This window comes from Cygnus atratus, chromosome 25, assembly GCF_013377495.2.
Source record: "Cygnus atratus isolate AKBS03 ecotype Queensland, Australia chromosome 25, CAtr_DNAZoo_HiC_assembly, whole genome shotgun sequence".
In the NCBI taxonomy this organism is placed as follows: Eukaryota; Metazoa; Chordata; class Aves; order Anseriformes; family Anatidae; genus Cygnus; species Cygnus atratus.
The window spans coordinates 3,088,777-3,104,844 of NC_066386.1; the positions used below are offsets into that span (position 1 = coordinate 3,088,777).

The 16,068-nt window shown below is 55.4% G+C and overlaps 1 protein-coding gene across 7 annotated transcripts in view; it reads right to left on the minus strand.

The window, feature by feature from the left end:
- Window positions 1-593: 593 nt before the first annotated feature.
- The window catches only part of KANSL1 (KAT8 regulatory NSL complex subunit 1), a 96,067-nt gene continuing 80,592 nt past the window's right edge, over window positions 594-16,068 (minus strand). For 2 of the 7 annotated variants that reach the window (XM_050715483.1, XM_050715485.1), the window contains 8 exons: window positions 12,299-12,484; window positions 11,744-11,905; window positions 11,270-11,421; window positions 7,953-8,071; window positions 6,722-6,779; window positions 5,998-6,110; window positions 3,176-3,422; window positions 594-2,727 (listed from right to left, as the gene is read on the minus strand). In XM_050715483.1, coding sequence (XP_050571440.1) covers window positions 2,482-2,727; window positions 3,176-3,422; window positions 5,998-6,110; window positions 6,722-6,779; window positions 7,953-8,071; window positions 11,270-11,421; window positions 11,744-11,905; window positions 12,299-12,484 — 1,283 coding nt within the window. In that variant the 3' untranslated portion in view covers window positions 594-2,481. Of the gene's footprint in view, window positions 2,728-3,175; window positions 3,423-5,997; window positions 6,111-6,721; window positions 6,780-7,952; window positions 8,072-11,269; window positions 11,422-11,743; window positions 12,485-16,068 lie in introns of all 7 variants that reach the window. The other 5 variants (XM_050715481.1, XM_050715482.1, XM_050715484.1 and 2 more) reach the window with 4 other exon arrangements.

Below are 16,068 nucleotides of genomic sequence, written 5' to 3' on the forward strand. Positions count from 1 at the left end.
ACTCCTTTGATCATCTGGTGAACAATCACCCCGCAGCTTCCTGTTTCCCAGCCACACGGGTGACCAGGAACAAAGAATGGTCTCTTAGCTTGGAAATTTAAGAGCATCCAAGGAAGTCGCCTCCCACCTCTTGCCGACATTCGAGTGTCGCAGTAACAGCCTGATTTCTACAAACCCTACCTGGGCATGACTTAACACCAGCCAGTTAACCCTAAACACAAAATAAAAGCCTCACCCAGCCCCAGGCGTTTACTGGCAGCCGCGGGGCAGACCTCGGTTCTCCTGGGCTCTCTCAGGGAAACGCCACCAAGCCCTGGTCCTGCTTGATCTGATAACAGCGCAACGCCTAAATCCAGAGATCGCACGGAACAATTCCTCTTTTCACTCCTTGACAATAACTGCTGGGAAATAATGGTGTAAAAGAAAAAAGAGGCCATTCACCCAGGCCGTGGGAGGGAAGCGGCTGATCGGCCCAGGGCTGGGCTGAGCGCACCGAAGGCTCCCTTCCACCCCCCCAAGCCAGCGTTTCACAAACACACTTTGCATAGAATATTCTGTTTTAATTTTTTTTTTAATCTTTTTTTTTTTTTTTTTATAAGCACATTTGTGCTTTGCCAACAGAATCAAGACATTAACAAAGATCAGCTTCTCGGAAGAAAAGCATTTCTATATAACAAGGACATTACACAGCTCAAAGCAGGAAAAGAAAATATTTACAAAATACAAGGTGTTTTTTGTGGTTTTTATAATGCTAAAAGGGTTATTCAGAATTTTCAACCTTATAAATAGAAAAGCACTTATGCGGAGGGATATGGTAGCATTGTTTTTTGTTTTTTTTTTTTAAAGAAACGATGACGTATCCTTTAAACTAGAACAGAACCAAAAACACTAGATAATGTTGAAAATTGTGAAAACCCCAACCATTAAGCAGTTTAGCTACTATTTCTTTACGATTACAAAATGGAAAAAAAAATATGTCCTTTGTATTTTTTTTCCTTTTTTTGGTGATGTGATTATACATAAGACAGGCACAATGCTAGCAACAGGACAGGGACCAATAGCCACACCGTCGGGATCAGAAAGCGTTACAGATGGGAACGGTGTGCGGGATCCGGGAGTCGCTGCGGGTGCAAAGGGCCGGGGAGGGAGGGACGGGAGGAACAACAGCGAAGTTGGTTCCAAAATAAAATACCTGTCAGGAGGTGGCGTGTCAGACCAGACTCGGAAATGAAACAGAATCGACACGTTTCTCGGACCGTGCGTGGAAGTGGAGCGAAGCAGTGGTGACGGATCCCCATCCCTCCCAGCACGTCAGCACCGGCGGGAGCTGCCCACCCACCCGATAAAGCGCCGCTCTTCCCTCTCTTTTTTCCCCTTCTCTCTGAGACCAAACCCACCGAAAGGAACCATCCCAGCGCCTCGGCCTTGCAACCCAGACTTGCCCAGCCCCGCTCCTGCCATGGGACGCTCCCTCGACCCGCAGCTCTCAGCGGCTCCTCAGGGCCGCAGCCCAGAGCTGCCCTGACCCAACCTTCCCAACCCTGCAGGGGACACAAAGGCAGAGCTCATAGCGACAGCCACAGACCCGCATCTCCCAGCCGAGAGCTGCTGCTGGCCTCGGCCAGCGACCACATCCCCGAAGGGAGTCCGTAAGTGCATGGCGCGTCCTGCCTCTACTCGCAGCACCCGGCCGCACCATGCGGGGGGCTCTCCCCTCCCCACCTTCCACCCCGGGTAACAACGCGAGGTGTGAACAGGGCTGTGCCCGAAATCCCTCTCCTCCCACGTGGAGCTGTGCGTCAAGCAGCTAAAAGGGTCCTTCCTTTTCCCCGGCTGAGGCAGCGGCCAGGGCTCGGCACAGCCGGCGGCTGCTCCGGGACCAGGAGAAGGAAGGAAGCGGTGGGGGGCAGCCAGGGGCAGAGGGGGGGTCGGGGGCTGTCACCGCCCCGGGACACCTGGAACCACAACCTGTGGTAGGGCAGCGCCGGAGGGTAGCACTGCAGGGTGGGCACGCTGCACGTGAGGACAGACAGACAGCTAGTGAAGGTTGCAATCCCAAGACATCACTTTTTCACCACTAATTTCACTCCACTAAAACCTTTCAGGGAGGGGGAGCGGGTTAAGAGAAAAAGACACCCTTTTGCTTGAGAAAAACTATCCCCGAAGTCCGCTAGTCAGCTAAATCCTGTGCTCTAGTTTTATACACCTAAGAGGGGAGGGGAGGAAAGAGGGAGGGGGACTGGTGGGCTGCTCCCCTCCCGAGGCTTCACTCCGCTGGGAGGAATCTGGGGGCTCTCATTTGTGTGACAAGGAAACATGGAAAAAAAACAAAAACAAAAAACAGTTTCTAAACTCCTTAAATTCACTAAAAACTGTGAAAATTCCCGGCAGGATGTTTGAATATCAAACGCAGATTTTGGAAGCTTTAATGCCAAGAGTTAGTTCTGTGTGTTGGTTTTGCTCATGTCTTCCCGTATGTCTCTATCTGTGCGCTGGCCGCTGAACTGCTGCGGAGGAAGAGGAGGAGGGTGTCGCCAGGGGGGTTCGGCTCTTGAGGCTGGCCAGGTTGGGCAAAGCAGAAGTGCCATCGGTCTCCCGGGAGGATTTACTGCCCGATGTGCGCCGGGTGCAGCGCGACGACCGGTCTTGGGGGTCGGATTGGTCCTCGCACTCTGTCCTGGGATCGTACGACAGTGGGAAGGTGCGCCGCTCCCAGGGCAGCACGGCCTAAAGGGAAGAGACACCAGGCTATGGAAAATCCTCCGGACAAACTCTTCTGCTCCCCCTCTGTGCGTGACTCCGGCTGCCCGCAGCGGCGGTTGAGGTGGGCAGCTCTATGGGGCAGGCTTAGTCTCGCCCCGTTAGCAGAGCACGGAGAGCAGGACCTTCAGCACCCGTGGTGAGGACGCAGCAGCCGCCAAACCGAACCCACCGCTGGTGGGCAGCGGGACGTGTTCCAGCACGGGACGGCACTACGCTCTACCTCCCGTCCAGCCGAGCCTTCGGGCCGAATTCCCCACATGCAGCTTTCCAAGCTGTTGCCCCACAGCGAGGGGAATTAACCAGCCAAGTCTGAGCACCGGATTTACCTCCACGCCTCTGCAGCAGTCGCTGCAGTGCCACCGTGAGCAGCACGGCGCTAGCGCCAGCAGCCACGGCCGGGACCTGCACCCACCTGCTCGTCGAGGCCGGCCTCGGGCGTGGAGCAGCGCGTGTCCTCGCTGGACAGAAGCCGCATGGAGTCGCGGGACAGGGGCGTGAGGGGGGCAGAGAGCAGTTCGGGACTGATGGGACTGCGCGGGGAGTGGGTGTGGGACAGCTCCGAGTGGGAGTGGCAGCTGCCCACGTCGGGGGATGCCGGCTGGGGAGTCGAGGGGTTCCCCAGCTGGGGGGTCGTCCGTCCGTCTGTCGATCTGTAGGACCTGAGGGAGGAACAGATCCCAGAGTTCGATTTCGGTCCCGTTACAGGCACCCAGCCCACTCTCTGCCACCCAATGCCACCCTTTGGTCCCTTCCACCATCCCCGCCTCGGGAAGGCCCGTACAACAGGGAATGCTGCAGGAATTCGGTGCGTGCACCAAGAGGGAACGTCACAGCCCCGAGGTTGAATCCTCCAGGCCCATCCGCACCCCGTCTCCACTGCCTCGATGTGGCACTGCAGCGCTGATGCTGCTCTCCTAAGGAAACTTGTCCCACACAGCTCCTACGCCGCGAGTGCTGCTTAAATGCCAAAGTGAGAAGGCCCCTATGAAATCAGGTGTGTTTTTAGCAGCCCCTCCAAGTGTTTCCAACATCATCCACACGCCACCTGACACCTCACAGGTAGTTCAAGAACCAACTGTAGTGAATTGGTAACGCTGAAAACGCACCACATTCAACTGGTGGGCACGGGAGGAGCACGGTAAAAGCCCTAGACTTCAGAAGATTTAAACCAAGAGGTAAGAAAGCTTGAGCAGCTACAGAGATTCCCTGATAAGAGACCCAAAGGCTGCAAACAGAAAAGCCCATCTCACGCCTCCCTATCTGTAGGTATCTTACCAAGATGAATTCCAACAGCAAGTGGATCAATCAAGGATGGCTAAGGATCATACTTCAAAATTTATCTGGGCTAAAATGTTCATCAGAACACAGAAACCCAGCCCAAGTTGCACTAACAGCATAGCTACACCTGCAGCAGGCTATATGGAAACACGATGTGCTGAGTCAAGATGCCATTAGAAGCTGCTACACAAAGAAAAACAAACCGATCTGTTACGTACACGAGGCAGGAAGACCACAAGATGCTCAGCAGATCTGCTAGAGCGGGTCACTTCAGAGAACGACATTTCAGAGAAACCGACTTCACCCCAATGTGTACTGCCGTTACCTGGCCCAGGAGGCCACAGGTGAGGAGGAAGAACAGGCCGAAGCACAGCAGCACAAGTTCCTGGGCCGTGAGGAGGAGGCCCTCAGCAGTTTCTAAGGACCGAAGCAGCTGCAGCAAACAGCCCCAGCATCAGCCCAGGCTGGCCACGGAGGACCAAGCAAGGATCCTGCCGAGGAGCAGCTCGGGATGTGGTGAACGCCAAGCTGAGCTCAGCACAACTCACCACCAAAGCAGCAAACCACATCCTCGGCTGCACCGAGGAACGCGGCCAGCGGAACAGGGGCACCTACATCCCCATCCCACCCTGCGGGGTCCTGGGGACGCCTGAGAGGGTCCCAGGATGGTCACGGGAAGCAGAGGGAGCTGGGCTGGCTCGTTTTGGCAGAGAGGTGAAAGCAGGATCCAACTGCTGCCTTCTGTAGCAGCAGCAAAACCTGCTTCCCAAGTGGGGGCAGCCCTGCTCCAGCCACCACACAGGTGGGGGAACTTCCATCCTCGGAAACATTCACGCCATGTTAGCCAAACCCACGGCCAACCTGATTTTCAGCCCTGCTTCAAGACAGAGGCTGGACCAGAGACCTCCAGAGGGCCCTTTTCACAAGCATTTCTACACCTGCACGATGAATTCATTTCAGTGACCTAGTCAGGACACCACCTTGCACCAACATCCCTACAAGAGGTTTTTAGAGAAGAAGAAAGTTAGGGTGAAGTACTAACAGATGTGAGAAACTGGCTGAAGAAGTTTGCAGACAAACACCAAAATGTCCCACGCTCAACCAGCGCCGGGAAATGCAGCTGCAGATGAAGCGCAGCAGCAGCAGAAATGGAGCTTGACAGACGCAACCTTTGCATTTGCTGAAGTCCTGCACGACCACACACCCCCGACGGGGCTGATCTGAAACCACAGCTATACCAAGAAGACCAGTGCATGTCGCAGTTGCACTTCGGCAAGAATTTCTGCCCAAGAGCAGAGTGGTTCAAGGCCAAGGCATCGGAAACCAAATGGAAAGGAGCGAATGTCATCGTAAAGCTGCGTAAGAGATCAACAGCTGGAAACTGCGTGCAGTTTTAGACACCCACTCACAAAAAGAGACTGCAGCACAGCAACAAAGCGTGAAGTGATCAGAGGATTGGAAGGACACGTATAAATGGAACACCAAAACAAAGTTGCCGAAGCTATCGAGCAGCGATGTGATACGCAGCACAATGCTAAGCACAACTGCTCCGTGTTCCTGTTTAAGGATGCCCAGCTCAGCCCGTTTGTTTTTCTCAGGATTCCTGAGCTGGCACTCAAGCCTCCACTCTTCTGGAGCCGTGAAAGCAAAATCCAAACACACGATGCAAGAGTTGCTTGTCTGCAACTTCACCGGTGGGTAACTTACCCCTGAGCTGAGCCAGACCCTGTCCCACTCCTACAGGGGCTCCTCCAGCTGCTCTTGAACATGGCGAGCAACCTTTCTGATGCCAGCACAAACTTTCAACCATTTTTATCCACCAGCCAGTTTAACAAAGCCTGATCTGTTGGAACAATGCCTGGGCCGAGGGAAGCACACTGCGCCCTCTGCCCGAGCGCTGCTGACCCCGGGACACCCGTGCCAGTGCCCCGCAGGGACAGCATGCCGACAGCGTACCTGCTGCCCCGCCGCTGCGGGGGCATGCTCGTGCTCCAAAGCCACCGGGCCCGCTCCATCTCTTCGCATTTGCCATGCCGAGCAGCGAAGGCCGAATCAGACAAGTCCTCGATCTGGAAAGGGAATGGTACAGGGCTTGGTCAGGGCTTGCTTATGTTAAACACACAGCTACGTGCAGTTCTTCCAGCATTAGCTACAGCATGAGCTTAAGTGTTGATGTCTGGAGGGAGGCAGGTGCCTCAGTGAGTGAGCAAGCACCTTGTTAAACTGAGTCTGCATTGCTAAGGAAGGGATTAAGAACTGAAAACCAAAGGAAAGCCATTTATCCCAGAGCGAGCGCACTCACACAGAGGTTTAAGGAAATACCATCGTAGCAGTTTAGCTAAAATAATAACTACAGCAGCGTGACTGGTCATGATTTCTTGATTAGACTATCTCCATAAAAGATTGCTGCCCAGAAAGGTCTCCTGACAGCAATTAGACCTCAAATTCCGCTGTGCCCAGCCAGCTAATCCAAGTTCTGCCCTATCACCCCATTTCCAAAAAGAAACCAACACCAGAAGGGCTTCTGCAAAGTTAGTTGTGCCCTTTTGTTGCCAAAAAGTAAAAGATTGCACCTCTCGGCTGACGTCCCTGGGTCTGTACCCTTCCGGTACCCACCACCGACACAGTTAGCTGCCCTCAACCCCATCCCAAGCTAAGTGGGACATAAAGCAGCTCTCACCTCCTCGTTGTCTTCATCAGGGCTCGCCTTCAGAGTGCCGATATCCACTTCACGCCAGCTGCAACACACAAAGTCAGACTGCAGTCAGTCACGGGCACGGCCGAGCACATGCCCAGCACACCCCACCACCACCTTTTGTGGGAGAAGAAACACAAGCCTGGCACAATGAGAGAGACATCCTGACTCAGCTTTAGCCACATTTATCTACCAAAATCCCCCCCCGTGGTACCAGACAACAGTTTCTCCGCTTCCTGCGTTAGCCTGACCCATTTTGAGCACATTTTTTCCATAGGAAGCAGGCGGTTTGTGCGCACTGAGTGCCCACGCAGGAGATTTGTCCTTCCTCACTTGGCTGAGGAATGGGCAACGCAGCTCCTGGCCTCCTCCCGCTGCAGCCCTTCCTCACTGCCCCTGCCCAGCTCCCGGCGCTGCTCTGGCAGCACGGCCGGAGCCTGCGGGGGCAGAGGAAGCAGAGCAGATGCTGCAGCGTTTCCTCCTCTTCCTCTGGCCCAGCAACAGGCTCCCTCCCTGCCCTGCACTGAAGCGGGCCTGGGAAGAGGAGGGAGACCCAGAAAAAGGCTGCAGGAAGGAAGCAAGCTGGGAAAGAGAACTGGAAAACTCGAAGGGAAAAGAGGGACTAGAAGCCAGGCAGCTTGGCTGAAGAAGCTGCACCAGCTGCAGCCAAGTCAGCACACCCCACAGAACGCTCAGGTGCACAAAACTGCGACCCAACTCACCCACGGCGTTCGTCCAGGATCATGTGAACAAGGGCTGATAGCTCACCTCCTCGCACTTAGCTCGGGCAGAGACTCCCAATTCCCACGGCTGCCTCTGCTCCTGGCCACAGCCACCCTCAAGACCAGCCCCCCCAGCCCAGGGGACCTGGGCACACCCGGGTGTGTGCAGGGCCGGGAAGCACCCAAACCTTCAGCTCACTGCGCTCAGCAGCTTCGTAGCGGGGCAGAAAACAACCAGAATGACTTCGGGTTGCTCGGGGAGACGTGAGCAGGGCAGGCGGCTTTCATGCACCACGGACGCTGAGACAACATAGTCCCTAACTCAGCCCAAAGTCTCTTTCAGTGATATGATCCAAATTTTCTCTTACTCTCAAGGAGGAAGGAAGCCCCTTTCCTCACCAGCCACTGGAACAAGCCCTAGGCTTAATTTGAGGCCTAAGAGGTGCGCGGTGAAAGCAGGCGGCCCCCCCTCGAGCTGGGGCTGGGGCACGTACCTGGGTGTGAGGATCTCTTTGTACTGCAGCTTCTCCACGCGCGTTGTTGCAGCGACAGACATCGGGATGACAATGTTGTTAATATCGAAGGAGCTCTCCCCTCTCCTCCTCCTTGGCTGCTGGAACGTAAGGACAAGAACAACGTGAGGAAGGGTTGCAGGTTTTGCCGTGTTGAACCATTGACACAAAAAGGACGTGGCCTCACGAGACATGGTCTCCTGCGACCGACAGACCCCAAAGCCAACAGCAATTTGTGTGGGCACAGAATTTGCCTACCGCCTGCTGGAAGCCCTCTTCCCCCACGGGCGCAGGGCAACCAAAGCCCTTGGTTTGGAAGGCACGAACAAGGACGAGGCTGCGGTGGCCCTGCGGGCACTGCGGCGAGGTGAGCAGGGGCTGCTGAGCTTCAGCCGCCATCTCCACCCTGCCGCCACCATTCCCCCTCCTGCCACAGCCATGACATTGATCCGGCTGAAAAGCCAAGCCAGCAAAAGATGAAGAAAAGCCTCCTTTACTACCATCTTACTGCTTTAACACGATCCTATTCCCTCCTACCAGTGTGAAGGGGGTGCTGAGACCACGGGGACAGTGAAGGACCACGCGTCTGGATCACAGCCCCATTCCTTGGGGCACTGCAGGGACCTGCCACACGATGCTGTGGCAAAGCAGGAACGGGAAACAGCCAGCCAGCAGTTCATCCTGGGTTTTGACAGCTGTACTGAGAACCTAACAGCTTCCATCTGCATCTTACTTCTGACTGGAATAGATTCTCCAAGACAGAAATAAGCTACACACTTCTCTATTTAAACCGGGCTGAACGCTGGGTGCCCTCCTACCATCTGTCTATCCCAAAACCTCCCCCAGACCTGTGACAGCAGCGCTGCCGGCACGGCGACGTGAATCTTCCCGGATCAGCTCGGCGTGCTGCCTCCCTGACAAAGTTACCTGCACCTCCACCGATCCCCGCGGCTTTTTGGGCAAAAACACGCGGGAGCCCAAGCGCAAGGGACCCGCCGCGGGAGCTGGATGAGGATGCGAGTGGGTGGGCAGCTGCCATCGCCACGGTTCAGGTTCCTCGCCCTGTTTTTCAGCACATTCCTGGTATTAGGGTGGTATTTGGGGGTGCTCTGAGCTGTGTGCACAGCCCCTGGGAGCCGAAGCACGAAGCTGGGTGCACCCCAGCAGGCTGGGCACGCTGTGCTGCACCGGGGGGCTCTGGTAGGGCCAGCACACCCAGATGGGGTGAGGACGTCCTTTTTTACATCTGTTCCCTGATCCAAGAAGAACAGCAGACCCTTCCCCATGTGGAATCGTATTACCAGATGCTTTTACGTCCCCAAGCAGCAGTGTTCCTGTATTACACTCGGAGCTCAACCCACACTCGCTGACAGCACTTTGCTTAGTTGCCTCAATCAAATTTGTATTGAATTTGGTAAAACACAACAAGGAGCATCATTTCTGAAGCAAAATCTGCTGGGGAGCCATAGAAGAAAATGAAGACTGCGGGCGAGACTGCACAGCCCAGCTGCCCCACGGAGCGTTAGGGTGCAGCACGCTGCGCCTCCCCTCACGCACACACCTCTCCGTTCAATCCAGCCCATTCCACCTCCCCTAAGGAACAAATCTGGGGGCACTGATTTCGTGGCAAGGTTCTGCACGCTGGTAGTTACTGCAAAACCACTAAACCAGACCCAAACCTTGGCCTGCCTTACAGTAACTCATGCATACACCAATAGCTTCGGGCTTTTGGAACGGCACAGGAGGCTTTTTGGGGCTGGGAAGAGTTGCTGGACTTTTGTGATCAGCAGATTTGTTTAATTTGTCATCTGTTTTCAGAATCGACACTCCACTGAGATTGAATGGGGAAGCCTGTAACTCAAAGCTGCAGCCTCAGCTCGTCTGCAGACTGCAGAAGACAGACTTTATAAATCCTAATTTCAACACGAACAGGCACAACCATGAATGCAAAAAAATAGCACCAACAACCGCTTCTCCAAAACAAATATAGATTCTGCTTATCACACTTGTTCAATTCTCCAATCTATACTACAGTGTCAAAATCTGCCAGTGCTACGAACCGAGAAGAGTCTCCGGAAGGAAGCGAAGGAGTTTTAGAAACCAGCTGCAAGGACGCAACGTTAACAGCCTGCCCAGTCCGCTCGGGCAGTGAGGGGTGGCACAGGACTACCTGGCAGGGCTTCCCCTCGCCCTTCAGTGGACATTTCTGAGGGCATCATTCCAGCTGCGAGGCTGTCAGTACCGCTCAGTAACCTCACTTTTCAGAACGGGTTTATGAAAAAGCAGCAAGAGAAGCGGAAAGCAAGCCCGAGAGAAGCGCACGAAGCACAACGAGATGGCATCCTGAGACACTACAGCTGCGGAGAAGAGCTGTCCTCTTCTCCAGAACACCTAGAGCGTTCTAGCAAAGCTACCATGGCTGGCTGGGTTCTTCGGCCACCCCGAGCTGGCATCACTGATGACACAGCTGATGACGCAACAGCAAACGTGTGTTGGGCAGGAACCCAGCTGGGAGCTGGCAGAGCTCGGAGCAAGGACCAGGGCACGCGGTGGACTCTGAGCCCGCATGGACAGATGCCTCCTACCCGCCCCATGTCCAGCCTAGGCTGTGCCACAGAGAGGGGCCAGGAGCTTTCCTGAGCCACCTTCAGAGCTCAGAGCAGGGTGGAGCTGGGGTCCTGCTCACTGATGACTTTCAGACACCGCTCCATAAAGGTCCCAAATCCCGTCATCCTTCTGGGAGGCTGAGCAGATCTCGGAGGACAATACGAGTTAAGCAACTGCTGAAGCTTGTGTCCAAGTGCAAGCTGAGGTCCCAGCCACCACTGATCTGCCCCCAGCCCCATTTCCAACCCAGCACACACACAACAGGCTGTGAAGGGGAAGACATCCCAGTGGAAGCACTGCTGTAGCAGCAGCAACACGCTGCTGGTGCTCAGCTCTTCTACTCTATTTTTTCCTGGCATCCACAGACAACTTCAGAAACCAAAATCCGGATGTGGAGCAAAGCCAGGGGACTACTGGGAACAGCAACATTTACCAGCAGCTACTGAACTAGCAGTGAACCTATAATTGCAGCTGACTGGCTCTCTGCACAGCCAAAGTCAATCCAGGAGTGCAGCAAACCCAAAGCCAGAGCAGAAAAAGCGCCAGCGACCCCACCATCAGCTGAACCAGCGGGTCCAGCGAGGTAAGAGCAACACCGAGCCCTCAAGTCTAGTTGGAACAGCTCGAAAGCTGAGCCATGCCGTGGCGGAGAGGAGCTCAGAAGCCTCTCCAGATGGGCAGCGGATACTTACGGCTGCGTTGGAGGTGCCCTGTGAGCTCGTACTGGCAGGGGCAGAGCCTTCCGAGGAGGTGGACAGTTGCCGTGCTATAGGGCTGTGAGGGGCAGGGGTTGCAGCCGCCGACAAGTAGCTCGGGCCACCGACGTCCGCATGATGCTTCAACACTGCACGGGGAGGGAAGGAGAAAACAGAGAGAGACGTTAGCAACAAAAGGCTGGGGGGGCTGGGGGCAGAGAAAAGGACCATCTGCACCAGAAATGGCCAGTGCTGAGGAGCACTGCAGGAAAGAGAAGCGTCTTCTGACCGCAGCTGCCAGCCTGCCAGGCCCTGCGGGAAGAAGCAGTTAGAGCACACGAGGCGTCGCTGCGGTGGTGACAAGGCCCAGAAGCAGTGCGTTCCCCCCTTCTCCGAGGCCGAAGGGGGAGAGAGGCTGGGTATGCAGCAAAGCCCAAGCTCCCCCCGAGAGACCTGGCCGTGGGAGCCTACCTTCACTCCTCTCAGATGAGCAGTCTCGCAATCGCTTTTTGTCATAGGCAGGAGGCTGGACAAGCGAGCGCTCTGGCGCTCTCTCGGCCTTGGACACGGCCGTAAAATCGTCTAAAGCCGGCCTGTGTGCCTTGTCTGGTTGGATTTTTTGATGTGAGCGCTCTGAGGAGGGGAACAGAGAAAGAGCTATGAAACGCCTGTTTTCACCTCTCTTTCTGTCGGCACAGGAGGCTCGGGCAGGACGTAGCAGCTCCGTGAATCCAGCCGGGTCGGGCTCAACGCCGTCCCGGCCCCGGGCAGCCGCGCTGAGCTGAGCGGTGGCACTGCCCGCGCCGGGAGAGCTGCGTGAGCACAGCCTCGGGCTGGGCGAGGAGGGGTCCCTACGAACCGGGACCACCTCACCATCCTGCACACGTTTCACCTTCAGCCCTGGCCTCATCCCCGAGGGCTCAGTTTGAAGGGCATCCTCCTCTCTCCTGCCAGACTGCACTGCTTTTGGGTATGAGACCGGGGCGATGTTTCTGCACGCGGCGGGGACGAGGGGGGGACACTTACTGGCTGCAGTGAAGAACGAGTTCACCAGCTTGTGGCGGTCCTTGCGAATAGGGTCGTGCAGGCTGCTGGTAGGCATGGGGGCTCTGTGCTTGAGCGAGAGCTTTTTGGGAGCTTTGATTTTCTCGTAGGGTTTGTTCTGCCACTGAGATTTCAACATGCTCTGGAAGTGCAGGCTTGTCGGCACGTCTGCAGGAGGACACAAAACACAGCGCTCACGTTAGCTGAACGATGCCCCAGAAATACCACGATTGTCCCCCAGTCCCCAACAAACACGGCAGGCTTTCACTGCACAGCCCGGGTTTGCCTTCCTCGTGCTCACGGAGGACCTGCAACGTTAGGAGCCAGCTTTTCCAACCTGCAGCTCTGTGGGAGAAGCACGTTATCACAGACTTCACAGCCCAAGTACATCCTGGCAGGGGAACGAAACCTTTGTCAGGAAAGCCACGTGTCTCTACCACTAGCAGGTATCTCGTGTTGCCATGTTCTGTTCTGCTCAGATCTGACTTCCAAGAAGCCCAGTTATCTCAGCACATCAAATCTAGAGAAGTACAGGCTGGAAGAGAGAAATTCAGCTTAAATCCTCCATTTCAGGTCAGCCCAAAAGCCAGCCAAGCACCGTGGAAGTTAATCTGCCTGATGTGGCATCTCAAGCACCTAGCGAAAGCTGCGCTAAGCGAGCACACTCCAGAGGCTCCGGGTGAAAGCAGCCACGCCGGGGCTCTCCCCAGGCAGGGCTGGGTCACTCAGCCACCCACGAGCACGGCAGGCTCCACTCGTCCTCAGCACACCCCCACGGCCCCATCTTTGCCCCTAACCCTCTTGCCCAGCACCCGGAGTACCTGGCCCCATGTAATCCTGCCTTCTCACAGCCAGCACGTGCGTGCTGTCCGGCTGCGCAGCCGGCAGACGCTGCTTTTGCCCACATTCCTCAAGCTTTGTTTCACCCCAATCCCACGCACATGTGCACCGCTGACCTTAGCTGAAGGATGGAAGCTAATGAGATTATTCAGTGCTGTGCTTGGGCGGACAGCCTGAGCCATACGGTAGTCTATAAACACCACTAGCTGGACCAGGAGGCTCCCCCAGGCTCAGGAGTGCCACAAATAAAACCTTCCTTTCACACCCAGAGCTTCAAACCTCCCATCTGATCACCAAACGCTGGTGTTGTGCATCTCTCTGCCGAGCCCCAGCTCTCTTCTGTGCGCCCAAGGGGCCAAAATCCCAGCTTGGAAAAGCATTAAAACCTTTCAGGTTAACAAATTCACGTCTCGGTAGTTCTCTTATCTTCTCCAACTACCCCATAAGATCGCTGTAGACCAGCACGAGGTTTGGCATCCCACCCATCCCTCTCCTTCCTCAGCACAGACCAGGACAGCTCGGTGCTGGCTAACGCTGCTGAAAGCAGGAGCGAGAAGCACGAAGACGAACACAAGCAGTACAAACATCCCTCCCCCAGGTCTCACGCGACGTTTTCATGGGGATTTTGAAGGAACCCTGCTCGGAGATGAACTTTCCCGGGCCCCACAGCAGCAATAAAGCTCCCTGCGAGGCCTGCAGAGGGGACACCGCAGCGATCACGAGCTGCCCTGGGATTTGGAACTCCATCTCGATAACCTCAGAGGGCAACCTGAAGGGATTGAAGCCCTGCCGATAGGTTCGATGGCTGATACTTGAACCCCTTCACAATTTCCCAATAGTTCCAGGGACTGGAAAGCCCCAGCAGAGCTGGGACAGGCAAACAGGACAGCGGGAGCTGGCAGAGCTCGGGCTGGAGCCTGCTGTTATTAATAGGGGGAACTTGACTCTCAGGAAAAAGCCAGGACAGCTGCGTTTAGAAGGCTTGGACAGCTAAAGCTCTGGTTTGGCCCCATTTGTTTGGGAAGGAGAGGTGATCACGGTGCGACGACAGCTCTTTGGCCACCACCACTGTTTGCAGAGACACGTCCCGAAGAGAAGAGAGGGTTCAAACCCCCTGATTATGCAGCTAGCAAGGTTCAAGAGCAGGATGCTGCAGCCTCTGGGAAAATGGCCTCTTTGCTAATCTTTTGCTTTCTTCTGGAAACCCATTCCCTGCACAGCAGCTCACACGTCTGCGGAAGGACGGGCCAGGTTGGGAGGGAGGAGAAAAAGGAAGACAAACCGAGAGCAGAAAAACGAGTTATCTGCCGCGTTTTCTCTCTGTCCTGCCGTCAGCGCTGGTTGCAGCGGAGCCCGCGCAGCGCCGGCGCCGCTCCTCCTGCAGCGCGCTGCAGGCTGCCCGGGGACCGGCAGATGGCAACCGCGCCGAGCCCGCGCGCCGCGGCTCCCATCCTTCCCACCAAGGTTATTACATCATCTGAAAATTCCCAGCTAGAAATCAGCCGAAGCAGAAAAAAAGAAAGCAAAGGGAAGGGGACAAAGCGGGTTAAGAGCCACCCGAGCCTCCCCGCCCGCCCGCCAGGAGAATTAAAGGAGCTTTTTCCTCCTGCAGCGCCCGGTGGTTTTGCCCTTGGCAAACTGCACCCGAGAGCTCCGGCTGCTGGAGGAGCCCCGGGGACACTCAAAGTGAAAGCCAGCACATGCTCCCGGCTCGGAGGCCAGCCTCCGGCTCGCAGCCTCCGCCCTGGCGGAGTCGAACCGATCGCTCTCGGGGTGAGCCCCCAAAATCCGCAGGGGGGAGCGCCAGCAGCAACCGGCGCTGCCACTCGGCGGGGAGACACCGTGACGACTTCAGGCTGAGCGCTTCCCCTGCCTCGCTGGGAAGGTAGCCCCAGCCCCAAAAAGGAACCCTAGCAAAACTCTATTAGGCACTAGGGAATAATCCAAGTGACTCCGTCCCCGGCTCTGAGAGGGAGGCAGTGAAGGCACTTCTGTGCAGACCTTTGAAGCTTTGAACGCTCTGGTTTTAAACACAAAGTTTTTAATCTCATGCAGCCAGAAGAGATCTTTCATCATGTGAGCTGGCTGCGGCTGACCCTAATAAAATGGATGAGGATCTCCTGGTGGCCGTGATGCAATGGTTTGTAACAGAGCTTCTCAGCGCCTCCCGGGGTGTCACAGCCAGCACTACAGGCAGAGGATTACCGGTGCTGCGCTGCAGGAGTTCAGCACATTCAATTCCTTGAGCATTCCTTAACACAGGGATGTTTCTTAGGGGTGGGTGGGGACTTAGTTTTTAAAAATAGCCCAAATTTATTTATTTTTTTCAAGTCTGCTTTAAACACAGGGCTCCTGAAAGATGCCAGATTAATTGTTCCCAGACACGCCATGCATTTCCTACTGTTGCACAAAGTTTGCACAAAGCTGGAATTTAGCTCTACACACACCAACCCTGTGTCTTAACCCAGACCAAGCACTTCTCATCACCAGCAGCAGGAGCGTGCAGCTCCCTCTGTGCGGTACCAGTGGTGTCTTACACCCCGAGCAGCCAGCCTCTCCTAGCAAGCAAAGCGACTGCTGTGATCTGTTTAATTCCTGGCTCTCCTGATAGAAGTGCCAGTTCGTGGCCCTGTATTCTGTGATCAGAGGGAAAAGATGACAGGAGGACACCAGTTTCCTGCAGGGCAGTCATTTTTGGTCAAAGCAGCAGCTTGTTTTTAAGGTGGCAACTTAGGAAGAAGACAACTCTGGAAACTACAACTACCACATGCAGGGAGAAGTCCCTGCGCAACGCGTGTGAATGCCCCACAGCCAGGGTTGGCGAACTACTCCTCTTAACGATGACTAACCTTGAAACCATAAAGCAGGGAAATGAGCATCCTAATGGGAACATCCCTTCTTGTACCCTCTGA